This window comes from Odocoileus virginianus, chromosome 7, assembly GCF_023699985.2.
Source record: "Odocoileus virginianus isolate 20LAN1187 ecotype Illinois chromosome 7, Ovbor_1.2, whole genome shotgun sequence".
Classification (NCBI taxonomy): domain Eukaryota; kingdom Metazoa; phylum Chordata; class Mammalia; order Artiodactyla; family Cervidae; genus Odocoileus; species Odocoileus virginianus.
The window spans coordinates 18,024,881-18,046,408 of NC_069680.1; the positions used below are offsets into that span (position 1 = coordinate 18,024,881).

Sequence of the window (21,528 nt, forward strand, 5' to 3'; positions counted from 1 at the left end):
TGAGGTAAAAGTAAAATGCAGTATTCACTGGTAAAAAAGAAAATCATTAAACCTTAGTTCCTTTCTCAAAATATTCAAATTAAGAATTTCTGAAATTTGTATGAACAGTGCATTGATACATCATATGCAAATTGATTGATTTCATTTATGATCCTGACATGTTTTCCTTTAGACCTCAGATATATAGATATTTCCAGTATCTTTGCTGGTTTTTATCACTGGTTACTATTTTCTTAAAAATACATTATTTTATATAGCTTTTGCTAAAAGTAAAACAAATATCCACCTTTTGCTTCTCATCACCTCCAATATAGCATGTACTCAAAAACTTCCCTCACAGTTCAAGTTCTCTTTGAACATGTATTTTTCTATGTGTAAATTTTTAGTTATCTCTTTACAATTAATCATTAGTTTGGTGGAATATCTGACCTTTTAAATCTGTTCTCTTGATATATTATTTGCTTAAACTCATTTTAGCATACTGTTTGAGTTTTACTCATGAGCTTGATTTTTATATATAACTTGTTATTAATTCTTTGTAGTAAATAGCAGCCATTTTTTTTTTTTTTTGCTCCAAAACTACTAGTCCTGTATTGACTGAACTACCTAAAAAATTTGTTTCGTGTTGGAACTTCACCCTTGGTTTTTTCTAGCTACAGAAGACAGTCTGATTATTTTATATGTTTTCAATCATCTGTACCTAAGAAGTAAGTGAATTTGGAATTAGATATGCCATTTTTGGAAAGATATGCAGCCATATAAATCTAATTTCTTAACATGGAAGTGTAAGTCATGTGGAAAGCACATTAAAGATCAAGAATCAAAAGAAAAAATTTCTCTGCACACTTAAAAAAAAATATGTCCCCCTTTTGGCCTAGTTATGAAAGTTATGCATGTTTCATTCTAGAAAAGAGATAGACAAAAAAGACAAATTACAAAGCAGTGATAATTCTATCCAGAGAAAATTGTTGGTAACATTGTATCAGATACTTTCCCAGTCTTTTATTTATGTGTGAAGAGTTGACTCATTGGCAAAGACCCTGATGCTGGGAGGGATTGGGGACAGGAGGAGAAGGGGACGACAGAGGATGAGATGGATGGATGGCATCACCGACTCGATGGACATGAGTTTGAGTGAACTCCGGGAGTTGGTGATGGAGGCCTGGTGTGCTGCAATTCATGGGGTCGCAAAGAGTTGGACACGACAGAGAGACTGAACTAAACTGAACACTGTTTTATGCTGAATAAATGCCTCACTCTCCAAAGAAGCCCACATTCTAACCCTTGACTTGTGAATATATTACAAATGGTAAAATGGCATTTGTAGATAGAATTAAATTAAGCATTTTGAGATTATCCTGGATTATTCTGGTAGACCCGGTGTAGTTACGTGAATTCTTCTGAAAGAGGGTAGGGGGAGGTTTGACTACAGTGATGGGAACTGTAATCACATAAGCAAAAGATTGGAAAGACAGAGGTAGGGTTCATTAGCTAAAGAGTGAGAGGTGTTCAGAAGCTAAAAGAGTCAGGAAATGGATTTTTTTGAGCACCCCCAGAAGGAACCACCGTCACACTCTGGTTTTATCTTGTAAGAATCATTTGAACTTCAGACTTCCAGAGCTATAAGTGAATAAATTTGTGTTGTTTTCAGCCACTAAGTTTCTTGTTATTTGTAACAGCAGCAGTAAAAAAATATATGCACTTTTTGTGTATTTATTCCTTTTCCAAGCATAGCATTACAAATGAAGTATTTCACAAAGTTATTATTCTTTAATTTGTTCTTAATACCTTTAGGTATGTCATCTGTTCTCTTGTTTTTATCAGCGTATCATAGCTTTAAATTATTTTTATTCATTGTTTTTGCATTTTAGCAGTTTTTAAATTGAATTAAATAGAAAATTATATTTCATCTTTAACATGAAATCTGTGCTCAACAAATTTGTATTCACCTTGCTAATTGAGACTTTATGTCTGCTGACTGTCAGTCCTATTTTCCCCCTCTTGTTGGCCCATAGTAACCCTCTTGCTCCTCTCTGATTTGATGAGCTTGACTGATTTAGATTCCTCATATAAGTAGAATCGTGCAGTATTTGTGCTTTTGTAACTGTTTTATTTCACTTAGCATCTGCAGTATCATTCTAGGTGTTTATCCAAGAGAGTTGAAGTCAGGATCTCAAAGAGATAATAGCATTCCAGTGTTATTGCAGTGCTATTTAATACAGCCAAAATGTAGAAATAGCTTAAGTGTTCATTGACAGATAAATGGAAATCCTGTAATATAAGACTTGAATGAAACTTGAGGACATCTAGGCAACTTTACAAAAAGTTCTTTTAAAATTTTCCATGTGAAATAATTTCAGAATTGTAAAAAAAAAAGTGCAAATTTCTTAAATGACTTTGACCCTTGTAAAATATCAGACAGTTATTTTATAGACCATCCCTCAATCTGGATTTATCCAGTGTTTTTTTTCATGATTAAGTTCAGATCATCAGATCATGCATATTTAGTAAGGATACTGCAGAAGTGGTGTTTTTCTCAGTGCGTCCTATCGGGAAGCATATGATATCAATTTGTTCCATTATTGGTGGTATTGTCTTAGATCATTGTTAATGCTCAATGTCCGCCAGTTTCTCCACTCTAAAGTTACTTCGTTTTATTGTGTTTAATGAGTATATTACAGGGAAGTTCTTTTAAGGTATGTAAAGGTCCCATTTCTCACTGTACTTTCACCTAATATTTCATCGGACATTGATGTGTTTGCCAGATGGTAACTTTCTATTGCGTTATTGCTTCTGTTTTTTTCTCCATTTATTACTATAAGGAAGAGTAGTCCCTTCTCCTTCGTTTATTTATTCACTTACTTGTACTTATCAGTAGGGACCCATGGAGATGCACACACACATACACACATTTGTGGCTTATAATAGCTATTTTTCTTTATTTTATAGTTGAAATTGCTCTAGAGTTGGGAACTCCCTCAAATTGTCTCCTCTGTCCTTTTGACAATACTGTATCATTTTCTAAGTATTTCCTTATTTTTTAGACTACAAGGTATTTTAAGGTCACATTGTTCTTCTCTCCCTAGCACTATAACCAACCATTTGCCAAGAAATCTTGGTTCGTTATACTAGATAATGGTATTTAGAAACAAGAATGTGGAAGCTACATATGCCCATTGGTTCTGGGATATTAGTCTTTCTTTACTTTAAAAATGTTATTTTTAAAATTAAATCACCAAATACGTTGTTACTCTGTTTTTGAAACTCTGCTATTTTGATTTAAGAGAAACTTGTTGTATCTGGAAACCTGACTCTTCTCTAAAGAAAGTGTTAATTTTTTTTTTTTTTAATTCCTGCCCTGATGTCCATACCTTAGAATCTAGACATAGAAATAATATTGGCCTTGCTTCCTTTGAGTTTGACAAATAACTGTTTTTCTTTACTCATTCAAAATTTTTGTCTCCTTTGAAGCAATACTTTGCCTCTCTTTGTTGGTGTCTTGCTCTGAAATCCTGTCCATTCCAATTAATCTTTTATCCATTTAAAACTTTGTCCCCTTCCTGTTATCTCTCTTGATATTATTCTTGATTCGTTTCCACATGTGCTTTAAATATGCTTTAAGTATGTTGTGTTCAGTTTTCGTGAAGGCCTGTAGGACTTAAACACTCTGTACTATCAGGGTAGCTTTATTATAAGCAGAAGATATGCATTGAAAGGGTCTTGGAGATCTTAGATATTAGGGTTAACTATACAGTTATAGTAATTAAGATGGTGTGACTTTTTTGGTGTAGAGATAGGCATAATCTCCAACATATTAAAATAGTCCCTAAATAAGAACTGTAGGTATTTATGTTTTATAACTCCATGCTGAATTGTTTATTATTTTAGTAGCTTTTTAATCATTTTATCTTTCTTTCTAAACAATCTGATTTTAGATATAAAAGAGAACTGGTTTTCTTCTCTAACTTGAATTCTGTCATCTATTCACTGCCAGATCTTTTTGCTAAGTTATTTTCATACCTGTATTTTCTCTTGGCTTGTAGCATGTGTATAAATAATTTTTTCAGTATGACTATGTAGATCTTATATTTTATGGCATTTTGCTTACCTGAAATATGATGATGTTGTTTTTCTGTTGGAGATGGTTGAGTACATATATTTCATAAAACATTGCTCCAGTTTCTTGTCTTTTGACTTATATTGTTACACAAGACCACCTAACATCTTGCCTAATCTTACTTTCTAAATATTTCCTTTGTGTGAGTGTGTGTGTGTGTGTGTGTGTGCATGTATGCACATGCCCATATGCACATGTCTGGATATCAATAGTATTTTTCAATAACAACTTAATTAAGATATAATATACACACCTAAAGTATCACCCTTTTAAAGTGTACAATTCAGTGATTTTCAGTATATTCACAAGGTTGTGAAAACATCATCATTATCTAATTTTACAACATTTTTCTCCTAAGAGAAATCCTGAAGACATTATCAGTCACTCCTTCTCCTTTCCCCTAGCTTTTGACATCCTTTTTCCTATCTTTATGGATTTGTCCACTCTGAAATATTATATAAGTGACATTTTGGAATATGTGGTCTTCTGTGATGGCTTCTTTTATTTATCATGATGTTTTCAAGGTTCATCCATATCATATCATCCATATCATCCAAGGTGATAGCAGGTATCAGTATTTCATTCCTCTTTATGGGCAAACAATATTCAAATGTATGGACATATCATATTTGTTTTCCATTCATCAGCTGATGGACATTTGGGTTGTTTTTACTTTGGGGCTATTATGAATAACACTGGATTTTTTAGTCTTTTATGCAGGTTATTTCCTTTTAATATTTAGGTTTGAATCTTCAACAGATTTTTATCATATACTTAACATAGAAGTGTTTCTTTTCAATTTGTTTTGATGTCAGCTTTAACAATATTTTCCATGCATATATTGAAAATTTCTGTGTCTAATTTTCCTCTTGAGTGATTTTCATCTCTGTTCTGTTCTCGGAGGCTTTTTCAGATTTGACCTACATAGCACTGATGCAGAATTATGTTTTAATTCCTTTATTTTCTGATCTATTATTTTTAATTTTGCCATTATATAATTGCATATTGTTTCTGTTTTTTCTTACAGTTTTAACTTGAACTAACTCTCTTTTACTGTTATTTATTTACAGTGTTATTTATTTATTTACAGTGTTATTATCTTGTCTTTTATCTTAATTATGGGGGAGTTTTTTGGATTTTCTTTTTCCTTTCATGCATACTGCATAGATATTTTAAATGACCTAACACCATACTCATATCAAACAATTATGTATACTTACTCTGTTGTTGACAAACTGATATTTTTCTCTTTTCTCTCCTTACTATGCAAGTCAGATTAACAATACAAAAGATGTCAACTTTTCTTTTCTCTTTATTTTCATAATTTTTTTCATTTATACAGTCAAAAGTTGAGGCTAGACATATGAGCAACCTCATGCCACCTTAAGATCTACCATGTTTGTACATCCCACTTACCCATGTCACTTTAAAATCTAATTGGGAAATTAATGACCAGCGTCTAGATTTCCTGGAATTATCAAAAATAGTTTGCTAATTGTTAGCTGGAATATTTAGTTCAGCTTTTCTAACCTTCAGGACTCAGCCTACAAAATCAGAAGATTGATTTATGTAGTGTTTATAGTTTTCTTCAAGCTTTGAAATGTATCTTTGGTATTTTTCCTATTCACAAAGTTTTCAAATAGTTGTCTCTAGTTAGTACTGTATTTGTTGTTGTTCAGTCACTAAGTTGTGTCCGACTCTTTGTGACTCCATGAACTGCAGCACATCAGGCTTCCCTGTCCTTTACTGTCTCCCTGAGTTTGCTCAAACTCATGTCTGTTGAGTCAGTGATGCCATCCAGCCATCTCATCCTTTGTTGCCCCAGTACTACATTTAAATATACAGAATGCAGGTTTTCCTTTTTAATTATGAAAGATTAAAATATGCTGAAAAGTATAGCATATACTTTCATATGTATAGTACATATAGTTTTGTTGTACATATGATTTTAAAGAACCTCCTGTATGATCCAGTGGCAGACCTTATTTTCTTTGGCTTCAGAATCACTGCAGATGGTGACTGCAGCCATGAAATGAAAAGACCCTTGCTCTTTGGAAGAAAAGCTGTGATCAACCTAGACAGCATATTAAAAAGCAGAGGCATTACTTTGCTGACAAAGGTCCATCTATTCAAAGCGATGATTTTTTGGTAATGATGTATGGATGTGAATGTTGGACCATAAAGTTGAGCGCTGAAGAAATGATGCTTTTGAGCTGTGGTGTTGGAGAAGACTCGAGAGTCCCTTGGACTGCAAGGAGATCACACCAGTCAATCAGAGGAAATCAATCCTGAATATTCATTGGAAGGACTGATACTGAAGCTGAAACTAATACTTTGGCCACCTGATGTGAAGAACTGACTCATTAGCAAAGACCCTGATAATGGGAAAGATTGAAGACAGGAGGAGAAGGGGATAACAGAGGATGAGATGGCTGTATGCCATCACCGACTCAATGGACATGAGTTTGAGCAAGCTCCAGTAGATGGTAGAAGACCCTGATAATGGGAAAGATTGAAGGCAGGAGGAGAAGGGGACAACAGAGGATGAGATGGCTGGATGCCATCACCGACTCAATGGACATGAGTTTGAGCAAGCTCCAGTAGATGGTAGAAGGACAGGGAAGCCTGGTGTGCTGCAGTCTGTGGGGTCACAAAGAGTTGGACGTGGCTGAGTGACTGAACAATAACATGATTTTAAAGTTGTGGACCTATCACTGAGTTTAACAAAACTTAACACTTTGCCCTGTTTCCGGCAGCAGCACGGGCTCCACCTCTGCTCACCTTAGTACAGGGTGGGATGCGGACAGGGCTTCAGCCTACAGTCTCAGCAGCAGGATTTTCTTAAGGCTTTCTTTTTTCCCTTTGTTGTGAATTTGTTGGTATTTGTAGATTACAGCTACGTTAGCACACAAGTGGGGATAGATATAGAGGAAAGAAAAACCAACGAAATAAACAAAACCCCCACAAACCCAGGGGACTCACATCTGGGTCATCTTTTGAGTTAGGAGGTCACTGCCTTTTACCTACCCCAGGGCATTGTTCTAAAATTTCTTCTCTCTTTCCTTTATCATCAACTTTTTCTATGCCACTAAATTTTATTTATGCCAATTATTAAGAAAAGCTGCTCTTTCTCCCAGTTTAAAAAAGAAGCTCTCTCAGCTCACTGTTCACACTTACTCCTCCAATTCTGTCATTTCTTTGTATTTGTCAGTAATTCAATGTTATTTAAATAGATTTATAGTCAAACATGATTTCCTTTTTTATACCATAATAAATTGCTTCATTAAAGCAGTATAAAAACTTATTTTCAAATTATGCACATTTGCATAAACTTGAGGATTTTAATGTTTTATGTTTTGTACCCTACTTAGCTAAGAAGTTCAGAGTAAATTATAGCATTAAGGTATATGTTTTGTGCCAGGTAATTTCTCATTTGCAACCCCTTTAAAATATACCAGCATGATAGTATTTGAAATCAGGGAGTGAAATATGACTTCTGATTAAGTGGAGAATTGTACCGTTGGTTTCTGGAATACTTTAAGCAACCTTAAAAGGACCCATTTTGTGTAGAATATTGAACTTTCTTCAATTTATAAAAATTCACATTCACTGAGTAGTACTTGATTAGTCACCTGAGTTCAGTAACGCTCCTACTGATTTTGCTTCAGGATTCAGATTTACTTTCTAGCCCAGATGATGTTAAGATCGATCATTACCATGCTTAATATACATTGTACTGATCTTGTGCTTCCAACTAGAATAAACAGCAATAGAGAAATCAAACCTGAATGTCTGGGCAAGAGTTTGGTGACTGTGGCTGAGGACTGGAGTCCCTGGAGCAGAAGCATGTTCATAGTCCCGGGGCACCGGAGCCTCTACCCAGAGCTGCTCAAGTGTCCAAGTCACCCAGCCCCTTCCTCCTAAAAGCCATCTGTTCCTGACTTCTTTAATGCTGAGTTTCAAACTAGAAAAACAGGAAGATAATTATTCAGATAAGCACTTGAAAGTAGATTTGAAATCTTTATTTTTCCTCAGTGGTGATGGTGGTTCTGTCGCTCAATCGTGACCAACTCTTTGCGACCCCATGAACTGCAGCACGCCAGGCTTCCCCGTCCTTCAGTATCTCCCAGAGTTTGCTCAGACTCCTGTCCGTTGAGTTTAGTATTTTCTCTTTATTCTGAATTGATGGTACCTTTCCTCAGTATTGTAGCTGTCTGTACTTCTAAAACCTCCTCAGCGGCAGTTGACCAAAGTGATCTCTGTTCTCTTTTCTAAGCACTTAGTTTACTTGACTCCCTGGACACTGAATTCTGGTTGTGCCTCTATCTCGTGGGCTGCCCTGTCAGTCTCCTTCGTGGGCTTCTTCAGAGGATCTGATTATTTAACATTGTTTTACCTCAGGGCTCATCCCTGGGACCTCTATTTATGACTGGTGATTTCTTGGCTAAACAGCTTTAGAGGCCATACAATGCAGATGATTTCCAGATTGTTATTCACTAGGCTCCTGAGCTTAGCGTATCATGTAGATACTCAATAAGTAACTCAAACTTAACATCTTCAAAACTAAGCTTCCAATTATTCCACTCTGGCAACAAATAAAACCTGTTCTTACCCATCTCAGTTAATGCTGACATTTTACCCTGTCTTGGGCCAAAAAGTAAAACCTTGTACTTTTCTTTCTTTAAAATACTGCATCTGTTTATTTAGCTAATTCTTTTTGTTACACCTTCCAAATTTATTCACTGTGTGGCCCCTTTCCATTACCTTCCTTGCTATTCCTATCTCTACCATCACTTTTTGTAGCATTCCTGCCACAGTCTCTTTATAGGTATCACAGTTAAGACTTGTTCTTTTGTTGAGGTTTTTGTGCTTATTTCCTCTGCCTGGATTACACTTTCTGTTGTAACCTCCATGACTTTTTCTCTTAACTATCCTTGATCTTTAGACAGATGTTGTTGTTCAGTCGCTAAGTCATGTCCAACTCTTTGCAACACCAGGCTTCTCTGTCCTTCACTATCTCCTGGAGTTCGCTCAGATTCATGTCCATTGAGTCAGTGATGGTATTTAACCATTTCATCCTCTGTCATTCCCTTCTCCTTCTACCTTCAGTCTTTCCCAGCATCAGGATCTTTTCCAATGAGTCAGCTCTTTGCATTACATGGCCAAAATACTAGAGCTTCAGCTTCAGCTTCATTATCTTTAAATTTTCCTTTTCAAAATTGCAAGCACTCCTACCTGGACAGAAATTTCTCTCCTTTTCACTGGATTATGACTATTACATTTATTATCATTATTATACTACATGCTTAAATTACTTATTAATTTTCAATGTCCATTTGATATAAGTTGCATGGGACAGAAATCTCTACCTTTTATTATTTTATATTTCCAGTGTCTGGAACAACACTGGGCCATTGAATTTTCCCTGCATTTTCTGGCAGTCATATGAAAAGCAGAAATATGACCTATTATATAATCCTCATTATCATGGATAATGGTGCCTGTAATAAAATCTTGGAAAAACAAAGTATTGCCTTGCATTAAATTACATAAGAAATATATAGAGTGGATCTTACAAGGTATCAAGGAAGCAACATGAAGAATGATGCTCTGACAATAAATCCAGTGATATTGCTCCTATCTTTACTTTTAACTTTAATCGTACTTAACGGCTGAGGGTATAACATGAAAGTTATGTTTCCAAAAAATAGAATTCTTTCCTATTTAAATAATTTGAAATATTTAAAAGATTTCACAAAGTAAAAATTACCATAATAATAGGGACAAGTAAATGCTTTATGGCTTGTGATTCACTATCAGTTTGATCACTCAGACATGTCCGACTGTAACCCCATGAACCACAGCACGCCAGGCTGCCCTGTCCATCATCAACTCCTGGAGTTCACCCAACTTATGTCCACTGAGTCGGTGATGCCATCCACTCATCTCATCCTCTGTCGTCCCCTTCTCCTCCTGCCCCCAATCCCTCCCAGCATCAAGGTCTTTTCCAGTGAGTCAACTCTTCGCATGAGGTGGCCAAAGTATTGGAGTTTCAGCTTCAGCATCAGTCCTTCCAATGAACATCCAGGACTGATCTCCTTTAGGATGGACTGGTTGGATCTCCTTGCAGTCCAAGGGACTCTCAAGAGTCTTCTCCAACACTACGGTTCAAAAGCATCAATTCTTTGGTGGTCAGCTTTCTTTATAGTCCAAGTCTCACATCCACACATGACTACTGGAAAAACCATAGCCTTGACTAGATGGACCTTTGTTGACAAGGTAGTGTCTCTGTTTTTTAATATGCTGTCTAGCATATTTTAATTTCATGGCTGCAATCACCATCTGCAGTGATTTTGGAGCCCCCCAAAATAAAGTCAGCTACTGTTTCCACTGTTTCCCCATCTGTTTCCCATGAAGTGATGGGACCAGATGCCATGATCTTAGTTTTCTGAATGTTGAGCTTTAAGCCAATTTTTTCACTCTCCTCTTTAACTTTCATCAAGAGGCTTTGTAGTTCCTGTTCACTTTCTGCCATAAGGGTGGTGTCATCTGCATATCTGATGTTACTGATATTTCTCCCGTCAATCTTGATTCCAGCTTGTGCTTCTTCCAGCCCAGCATTTCTCATGATGTACTCTGCATAGAAGTTAAACAAGCAGGATGACAATATACAGCCTTGACGTATTCCTTTTCCTATTTGGAACCAGTCTGTTGTTCCATGTCCAGTTCTAACTGTTGCTTCCAGACCTGCATACAGGTTTCTCAAGAGGCAGGTCAGGTGGTCTGGCATTCCCTTCTCTTTCAGAATTTTCCACAGTTTATTGTGATCCACACAGTTAAAGGCTTTGGCATAGTCAATAAAGCAGAAATAGATGTTTTTCTGGAACTCTCCTGCTTTTTCGATGTTCCAGTGAATGTTCGCAATTTGATTTCTGGTTCCTCTGCCTTTCCTAAACCAGAATTACTTAGCTATTAAAATTCATGTTTTCAAAGAATTTTGGATTTATAACACTAGAACATCAAAATGTCTCCCTGTTATCTTTCTATTTATGGAATTTTAACTTGAATATAATGCATCCAAAATATTACCTGTAATTTTGTCTGATTGTAAGATTATGGATGACTTTATTTTATTCTCTTTTGTAGGTTTCCAGAAAAAACTGTTGTTTGTAGAAAATTTATAATGGTAACAGAAGTAATAAATAGAATTTTGAAGTGTTAAATGCTTTTATATGTGCATTTTACTTTTTGTTGCTTGATAACAATGATTTATATTTTGCCAGTCTTGAATACACCACTAGTGATTTAATGACAATAATTTTCAATGCAGATATTCAATATGTTTTCACCTAACTTGTTTTCCAAGCAAGTTTTAAAAGTACCTATCGGGATTGTATTTTGTTCCCCTACAGACAGCCTTTTGATTGATTATCAGTTTACATTCAGCTTATTACAGGAAGATGATCGCCACCATACTGCCATAAACTTCATAGCAAACCCAGAACAGGTGAGAAGATCATTTAACTTTTATAGTGTAGTTATATCAATGGATGCAGTGTTTTCTATGTTTCTTTGTAATTGTGCCACTTCTTAGAATTATCACACTGTAGGGCTTTTATAGAAAAATAAATTCTATTAGGTTTTTCTTTTCATATAACCTAAGCATCTTTGTAATCAGAGAATTTTTTACCTTGATATTTCAGATTTTGCAAATAGTCCTACAGTGTATACATTATTTCTGTTATTTTTTTTTTCAGGCTTACAGCAGTGTTTCTGTTTTTAATTATATTTTCACACTGGTAGTAGTCGTCTTTGAAAATAAGACCTATTAGTTCATAACACAAGCTATGTTATATATATTTTCTTTTTTTAATATAGTTACATAATAGTAGGTTTTCATTGTCTTTTTTTATAAACCCTTTGGTTTATCTGAGTTATATGAATGCTAGGTTTTAAAAAACATTTTTACTGAGATGTAATTGACATCTTACAGTATAAGTTAAAAGTGTATAATATACTAATTTAATATATGTGTATATTGCAATATGATTACAACCATAGCATGATCTACCACTGCAGTCATGTCACCTAATTGTAATTTTGGGGAGTTAATGATAATTAAAGTCTCTTAGAACTTTGAAATTTATGATACAGTATTGTTATTCATGTTCATTGAGTCAGTGATGGTATATCAACCAGCTCATCCTCATGCCCTCATGGACCTGAACAAACTCTGGGAGTTAGTGGAGGATAGATAAACCTGGCATGCTGCAGTCCATGGGGTTGCAAAGAGTAGGACACAACTTATCGACTGAACAACAACAGCAACAACAGTATTGTTATTCATAATCACTGTGTAGAGCATTAGATCTTTAGGTCTTACCAGGTGGCGCTAGTGGTAAAGAACCCACCTGTCAATGTAGGAGACATAAAGAGAGGCAGGTTGGATCCCTCGGTCAGGAAGATCCCCTGGAGAAGGAAATGGCAATCCACTCCAGTATTCTTGCCTGGAAAATCCCTTGGACAGAGGAGCCTGGTGGGCTCCAGTCCATAGCATTGCAGAGTCAGACGCAACTGAAGCAACTTAGCATACACTGTTTGCAAGCTTGTATCTCCTAACTCTTTCTTCTGGGGGAGAGGTCTCAGAGTTGTGCCCCTTCTACCAGTCTTTGTGAGTCATGTTGGCTGTAGTGAGCCACACACGTTTTGTTTGTTTAACTGATGTCAGATGTCCACACTATGCTTGATTTTTTAGTGCTTTCTGTCTAGTCAAGACAGGAACAGGTCATTTGGGCAGTAACATTAAATAAAGATCAAGTTTATTGGATGCATGTTATACTCTCTTTCCCTTAAGGAAGCAGTCATTGGCCATGTTGGTCTTTCTGATATTGAGCTGTGCTGTCTTGGGTGAGCTGCTGACCTTGGTAGAGTGAAATTGTTCTTTTTATGCATTATATTGTAGCTATTCTCAGTTTTGCATTTAATTTTTGTCCTGCAACTTCGTAACTGGATTTTGGTCTGCTCAAAGCAGTAATTTGGTCCATAGATCATTGTTAAATTGGTGTTTTTGTCAGGGATGAGGGCTAGGACTTCCTATTACACTGTTTTGCTGATGTCACTCTTTCTGTAGTGCTTCATTCTAACTATACATTAATTCAGCTTATTAAGCCCATGTCATGTTTTTTTAATAGTTTTTCAAATAGGTGAAACCTCAAAATGTATCCTGACATTTGCAAACTTCTTTCCTCTAAATTGTTTTACTGAACTTGCCAGCTAATAGTGTAATTTCTTAAATTTGCATTTTTCAGTAAATTAGATCTCCCTTTCCCCAAAATAGAGAAGTTCATTTTATGTTACTCATTAGTCCTTAGGTTTTAAGGAATGCCTACATTTTGGGGATTATATTTAATGTTTTGACTTTTCCTGGAGAAGGAAATAGCAACACACTCCAGTATAACATCAAGTTGCATTTTATAGTTATTTTTTCACACTGAGTATTTTTAAAAACAAAATATTTTATTATTAAAAAAAACTTTATATAAAGTTTTGATTTTTAAATAAGGATTTTAGAAGATATTTTCTTTACATGATAATGCTCTCTTCACTGATGGTGTGTATTTTTATGAAGACATTAATAATTTGTCAGAAACTACAGTTTTAGAATGAGTGTTTTAATAAATGCATTGTAAACACTGTAGACTTGTTTGTTGTAGTAAAGCATACATAAAGTAATATTTATATATTAACCATTTTTAAGTGTATGGTTTCATGGCATTTAAGTAAATTTACAATGCTATACAACCATCACCACAGTCCATTATCAAGATGTTTCATCAGTCCAAGTAGGATCTCTGTTTCTATTAAGCAATAACTCTCTATTCCTCCCTACTCCCATCATTGGGAAGGCTTTATTCTACTTTCTGTCTCTGTATTCCAGGTACCTCATGTGTGTAATCATGTAACATTTTTACTTCTATTTCTGACTTATTTCACTTAGCTTAATGTTTCAATGTTTCGAATGTTCATCCATGTTGTCACATGAATCAGAATTTTATTCATAAATAGTAATTCCAAACTTGTGGAGTTCACTGAGGACGTAAGAAATTTAATATAAGTGGAGTGTCTGGCTCACAGTGTAGGTGTGAACAGTACTTCTGTCCAATATTATCTGTGGTGTCATACAAATAAGCTCAGTTTAGCCATAATTCTAGTTTGTTTCTCTCTTGACTGTCCTCTCCTCTTTCAATTCCCAGAAATCCTTGAGTTCTTACAGTGTCACAGCTTTCAGTTTTACTTTTTGCTGTTTTGTTCAGTTGAAACCAAGAGCCCAGACACATGTTTTGGGAAACTGATGGACACTAAACTATCATATCTTAGTACCACTAAGAATGCTTGTAACATCATTATAAGTAATTTATAACTACATACATATCTATACCTACAATTTATAATTAAAGAAAAATGCAACTTAGAACAGTTCCTGAAATTAACATGTATTGTTAGTCTGGGCCTCTTCTACAAAGAAGAAGTACTTTCATTTTTATGCAGTTATTACATTTTGAAAACAAATTTAATTCTAACCTACTATACATCATCTCAACCAATGCTTTCATGTTAACAACTTCTGGAGTAATTTCTTATGTAATATGATCTTGCTGAACTTAACCATCTCTAACAACAATGTTCTAAATGACTAATTTTGTTAGTTACTGTGGTAGTCACAGTATTACTTCTTGCAGTCCAGCATATTTTCCTTGACCTTAAATATATTTTATAAGACTTTAGTTATAGTACCATATATTTCATTAATGCCTGAGCTTCAGAGGATGAAGTAAAATTTCAAGAAAGTTTTATAGTTTTCTATATCAGTTGGAAATATAGTATGACCTTTTTTAGTAGTAATAGCAGTTATTCTCAAATTTCCCTGACGCGAAATAAGGCACACACAATTACTAAGATGCAACTTCACAATAAAAATAATGATATAAGCTTTCTTAGGGGTGCACTGTTTCTACCATGTTTTGTTTTCATAGAAAGCAACTCTTTTTTTTTTTAAACTATTTTATTAATAATAAGAAATTCAACCTTTCTCAGAGGCCAACAGTCATGCCTTCTTTCTGAGTCCTTTAGTAAAACGGAAGATGAAAAAGGAGAAGGAAAAGAAGAAATCCTGTGTCCCCAGATCTAATAATATCAATAACATGACCATTATCAGCATGGTGGCCTGAAACCATGAAAGTTTTTTGAGAAATTATCTTGTTTAATTTTCCCAAAAAAGTCTTTAGCGAAGTCATGATATCCCCATTTTAGAGATTGTTGTTTAGTTGCTAAGTCGTGTCCAATATTTTTGTGACCCCATGCACTGGGGCCTGCCAGACTCCTCTGTTTATGGGATTTCCCAGGCAGGAATACTGAAGGGGATTGCCATTTCTTCTCCAGGGACTCTTCTCTACCCAGGGATCGAACCTCCATCCCCTGCATTGGCAGTCAGATTCTTTACCACTGAGCTACCAGAGAAGCCCATTTTAGAGATAAGAAAGCTGATTTTCAGAAAGTATAAGGGTAGCTGTCTCTAAATCAATATGCATGTACATTAAAGGTCTAAGATTTGAACCCAAGGTCATCCGATTCAACAATGAATACTCTGCAAATTCACTTCATTGCTTCATGAACATGATTTGATTAATATGAAGCAGTGATTGGTTTTCAGGTCTGGTTAGTTCATTATTGATGGAATAAATCAGTATTTGTTACCAGAGAAATTTCTTCTTTTCATATCTGTGTTCTCCTTAATGTAGCGTTATAGTATGATGAAATAGATGTTACTACCATACCTGAGTAATGCAGTCTGTTGGACAGACTGTTTGCACGTTGACAAAAGCTTTTTGCATTTATTACTTGAGTCATTAATATTGGCATTATTTTTGAATCAGTGTCATCTGTTTTCATATCTTTAAGAAGTGGAAGGGTCTTAAGAAGTTTGAAAGTTTTGTGGTACATACATATGAGAGAATATTTTAATAGCTTACCAATAGAACTCAGTAAGTTAACTTCCTTCTTACATTTGTGGCCAGTAACAAATATGACTCTGGTGGATAATATAGTGCCCTTCTGAAATACTGTATATTTTTAAACTCCAAGCCTTGTTTTTCTTTGATCACTTCAAATTCTCCGATGTTATCTCTTCAGTAGTAATGATCACTACCCTGAAAAATCTATGTGGCAAAATTGTTCAGCCTTACTACCACACATTTTATTTTGTAAACTCTTTCAAGATGACCATTCTTGTTGAGTTTATATTTGCTTCCTGGAAACTTTGAAGAGAGTATCTTTCAATGATTATGGGGCATTGTTAGTAGTTCTTAATAGAGGGCCATCTGTCCCTGTCTCTATGGCAATCATTTAGAGTAGTTTTTATTTGAAGTTAAATAGTTGGGTCTTAGTGTATCATTTACATGGAATGACTGTTACACATCACCCAGCAGCCTTTGCCTTTTATCATGCTGCTTCTTATTCCTCCCATAGCAGGGAAGAACCATGTCCTTCTGTCAGTTTCTTCCTAACACTATTTCTATCAGATATGGGAAACTTAATTGCTTATAGACTTACTTTCTCTAAGAGCCACTCAGAAAATTGGCAATACGTTTTCTATTGGCTTTCTTATTCTGGCTTATTTATAAAAAGTTGTAATATCAAGGAATTAATTTTAGTTATTTTAGTAGCCAGGTATTACTTAGCAACACAGCTTTTTCTAAGAGTCTTTGTATATTTAAAACACAGCAAAGCACACTCAATATCTGCAGCTAAATCTGTTCAGTATGACTATCTTTATATGCCTCTCTGCAAGTCTTGATAGTTATAATCATACATAATTTTTGTTCCTCATCTCTTGGAGTAGCATAATAGCAAATAACATTTAAAGAAATCTCTTGGGCATTTGCTTCTGTGCAATTAAATTAATGACAAGATGCAGGTTGATCAATATAAAATTCCTCATTGTTCCTCTCTACACATGTTTATATGACTTGATCCCTTCTTTTTCCCCAAGTAGGTTTATAACTTTTACCTCTAAGTTTTATGTTTCATTTTAAGTAATTTTTTAACCGAAAAATGTGTATATACTAATACTATATGCAGCTAACAAGAAATCTTTCAACAAAACAATCATCCATTGCTGTGAAATAACTTTGGACTAACCAAACCCATATCATTTATATATTAACTACAGGTAAGCCAAGAAAATCAAAATACAAGTATTGAATTATAGCAGCCTCTGGCTACATGTAGAAGACCAAGTTATAGTAGGAAAGATAAATGGGAACTTTAAATATACCTTTGAATTTATCAGCTTTTTTTTTTTTCATTAAAAAAGTGTAATTGGTGTCTAGACTTTCTCACTTAACTATTGACTTAATGTTCACAGTTAGAGAAACAGCATGGGCATAATTGAAACATTAAAGATAACATCTAGTATTATTCTGGTTTTTTAATCTTCATATTTTCTTTCTTGGTAGTCAAACAAAAATTTGGATATTTCAATTAATGCATCAAACAACTTTAATCTCAACATTACATGGTCGGTTGGTTCAACAGGTAAGAGAACTTTGTGGTCATGTGTCTTTTACTTCTGTTCTTATGTGTAAGGTTTCTGATATGACTTTTCTACTGTTAATTTAAATAATTGAAATAAAAATATTCTATGCCAGAATATTTGTGCTGTTTTAGGTAAAAATATTAAGTAGCATTATTAATAAAGTGTCATTATTCTGTTAACTTTCTCCCTAATTCAGTTAATATTAGGTGGATAACAGATATTTTACACTACTTATTTTTTATATGGCACTGTTATGAATTCCTGTGATTTTAATTAAGACAGATTACTTCATTAATGACTAAAGAGACTGAGATTTCAATTATTTGACTCACCATTGAAGCTATAAATTTAATAACTTTAATATTGATATAAGACAACAAATTAAAAACAACAACAACAAATTATTTCTGTGTATGCTGGTAAATTACCAACTTACCTATTACCTTTAAGCTTGGATTTATACCCCCTATCATTGTTGGATTTGATTCTGAGAGAGGGTTAAAAAACCCTACACTTAATATTTCTTACATAATAAGGTTTATAAATTGAAATTGCTCACTTTTAAGAAATACAAAAATACAAATCTGTATGTTGGATTATGAAAAAGTATGCTTGCTGTTTTAAAGAAATGCTATTGGTTTCTACTTTTTATATAAAGGATATACTGTTGCATAAAAGCACTGGAAACTTTTAAAGAAAATATAGGAATCCTTAGAAATCCATATTTGATTTCTTATTATTAAATCATGTGCTATTTTAATAAGTATGAATAGAATAATAGAAACATAATTCAAATGAGAAGGGGTCTTTGCAATTCCAGTTTTTATTTTACATATATAAGAATTGAAAACTTTAGATACATATGTACATATTTTGTTACAATAGTGTAAACATATAGTGAAATCTTGACATTGTAAATTTCATTAACTATGAGTTCATGATAACTTGTACTGTTAATGTGAAATTCTGTATAACAAATTGACCCTACAAGAGTTTTAAAATTTGACAACAAAAATATATAAAACCTCAGTAATCACTTTAGAACAGTGCCTTCAGTATGCAAGAGATTACTTGTAATTTTTAGATTCTCAAAACCAAACTTCAATATTTTGATTTATTAGTTTGGAAGATGTCACCAGGAAACCTGCATTTTAAAAAAGCATTCATGGTAATTTTGGAACAGATGATCGGTTAGAAAATAATTCAGTTGCTCAGTATCCTAACTGTTCTTATCTTTAAGGCAAAGGGCTTTCTTCCATTTGGTTAATTTCACTAAATATTTATTGAGTACCCAATATGTGTTTAACTAATTGAATTTTTAGCTCATGTTTTAAATTATATCTCCTCCCACTTTATTCAAAATAGTAATGGTTCAATGCGTGGTAAACAAAAGAAAATTGATTTCTTTTCCGTTTTTTAATTGGATTGAAACATATTTTGTTTTGAAAGACTCTGTGGAGAAATAAGTAGCAAAACATCAGTTCCTGAAGCTATGTATTACTTGAGTTCCAAAGAGGACTTCACTGTTCAGTAGCTATAAACTTGAGGCAAATGTCTTAATCTTTCTGAGGCTCAGTTTCCAATACCTATGGGATAAAGTTTTTATTAGAATAGGACATAAAGTCTCTAAGTCAGTGCCTAGTATGTAGCACTTAAAATAATTGGTATTATTTTAAAAAATAGTTTTTATACTAAATCTGTTTCCATTATATTTATGACAAATCTTATTTCTTCCTTGTCATTCTACATTATAAACATGAGTTTATTTGCATAGTTATGTCCTTATAAGTACAGTTAGAAAAATTAAGTAAATATCATATATATGTAAATGTTACTTTAATAAAGATATGTTTCCTTAATATGAATTATTTAAATTTGTTATTATTTACATTTTAGCTGGAACAATATCTGGAGAGGAGACTCCTATAGTTTCCAAGACTAATATAAAAGAATACAGAGACAGTTTTTCCTACGAAAAATTTAACTTTAGAAGCAATCCAAACATTACATTCTATGTATATGTCAGCAACTTTTCATGGCCTATTAAAATACAGGTAAGTGTTAATAGTATTTAATGACCACTGAATATTTTCATATGAAAAAGAATGCTGTTTTTGTTCAAAGAGGTGATAAAGGTTTCTATATTTTGCACAATGTGAAGCATGTATTGATCCTTCATAGAAAGGATACAGTGGGTGTCTGTGATGATTAATGTCTTTGTAAAAAATGTTTGAACAAATAATACTGAATATGTACTAATAAGTATGTAATAATTTTTCAGTGTGATTATATTCTTAAAAAATGTATCAGAACTTGAAATAACTATGACATTTATATTTTCTGACTGATTTCATTCTTTGAGGGTTAAATAGATATTATTTTCTTACAATCCCTTTTGAAATCATTGATGTTTTTTAGCAATCTTTATTATATATTGCACATAATTCAAATCATCGTGAAAAATTTAGAACTAGCAGTACCTTACAGTTAATTCTTTAAGGCTCACTACTTCTCACTACTGATTTCTTTATATGCTCTGTATATGTTGTATATTTTATTTTTATTGTGTATAGTGATAGACTGCTAAAGGCTTCTGATTTATTGCTAGGGACATTTAGGATATTCTTACTATCTTAAAATAGTCCAGGTGTGTATTCTTAATTTATTCTTTTATGAAGGAAATATCTATGTGTTAAAATGTTTAGATTTATTTATTCATTCTTTTATGATTGTTTGATTAGATTGAGTTCAGATTAATTTATTAAATAGCTCATGTGTGCCAGACCCTACGCTGAGCCGTTATGTTTTGTGATCTTTAAAAAAATTACAGATAATCTATTCTTTTTTATTAATAAATGACCATTTTTGATTCGTGACTAGAAAATTTTGCATGCTTTATCAGTTTCTGTGTGATTTGTGGGAAGACTGTGACTGTTAAAAATTGTATACTTGCTTGAAAAATTTTGATTTGTAAAGTTGATTTCATGTCTAAATTAAGAAAATTACTTACTTTTTCAGGAAATATTAGTATAAATTACTACTCAGTAAGTAGTAATGATAATTAATTTGATAAATTTACTTCTTTATTGTGATTGAATTAGATGTTAATATAGTAAAAATATGTCAGAAATGTTTTCTTATGGGTTTTTAGAATTTTGACCTTTAGGATGCTGGAGGCATCATTTTTTTATGATTTATATAGAAATATTAATCAGATTTCATTTGTTTTATTCAGATTATGATTGAAGGTGATAAAAGTCTCATCCATGAACTTATTAAATAGTAATTAAAATTGAAAGAATTGCTATATTTCTGATTGTTTCCTGCCCTTTATTTCATGGTTATCTAATTATATTTTATTTTTAAGCAAATTCCACACTTTAGAATGTTCATGAATATTTAATGATTAGAAATTAACTTTCTAAATTGGATTTTCCTTTGAGATCATACTAGTAGTGTGTTCTAGAAGCTAAACCAGAATTTCTATAATGAAATTAAAATATCCCACTTTCCCAAAGTAATAAAATGTTGAAAATAACTATGATGGTCCAGAAAGGTACATCCTAATTCCTACTCTTAGAGTAAAATCATTATATCAATCCTATGGAATATGTTATGTTACTATTAAGGCTTATGATTATGTGTGTTTGTTTATACAACTATAATAAGCTTTCTGTTTTTAAGTGTAAAATAATAAAATTATTTTAATTGAGATCTGTTTGCTAATAGAATTGAGTACATTGATTTATTTTTGAATGACGAGCCAATCTTGGTAATGAGGGGTAAACTCCACTTAGTCATTTTGTATTACAACTTT

The 21,528-nt window shown here is 33.4% G+C and overlaps 1 protein-coding gene across 1 annotated transcript in view; it reads left to right on the forward strand.

The window, feature by feature from the left end:
• The window catches only part of ATRNL1 (attractin like 1), a 751,710-nt gene that overhangs the window by 253,577 nt on the left and 476,605 nt on the right, over positions 1–21,528 (forward strand). Inside the window, exons 22-24 of the mRNA XM_070470251.1 lie at positions 11,530–11,624; positions 17,632–17,710; positions 19,608–19,765. Of these exons, the coding sequence (XP_070326352.1) occupies positions 11,530–11,624; positions 17,632–17,710; positions 19,608–19,765 (332 nt within the window). The remainder of the gene's footprint in view (positions 1–11,529; positions 11,625–17,631; positions 17,711–19,607; positions 19,766–21,528) is intronic.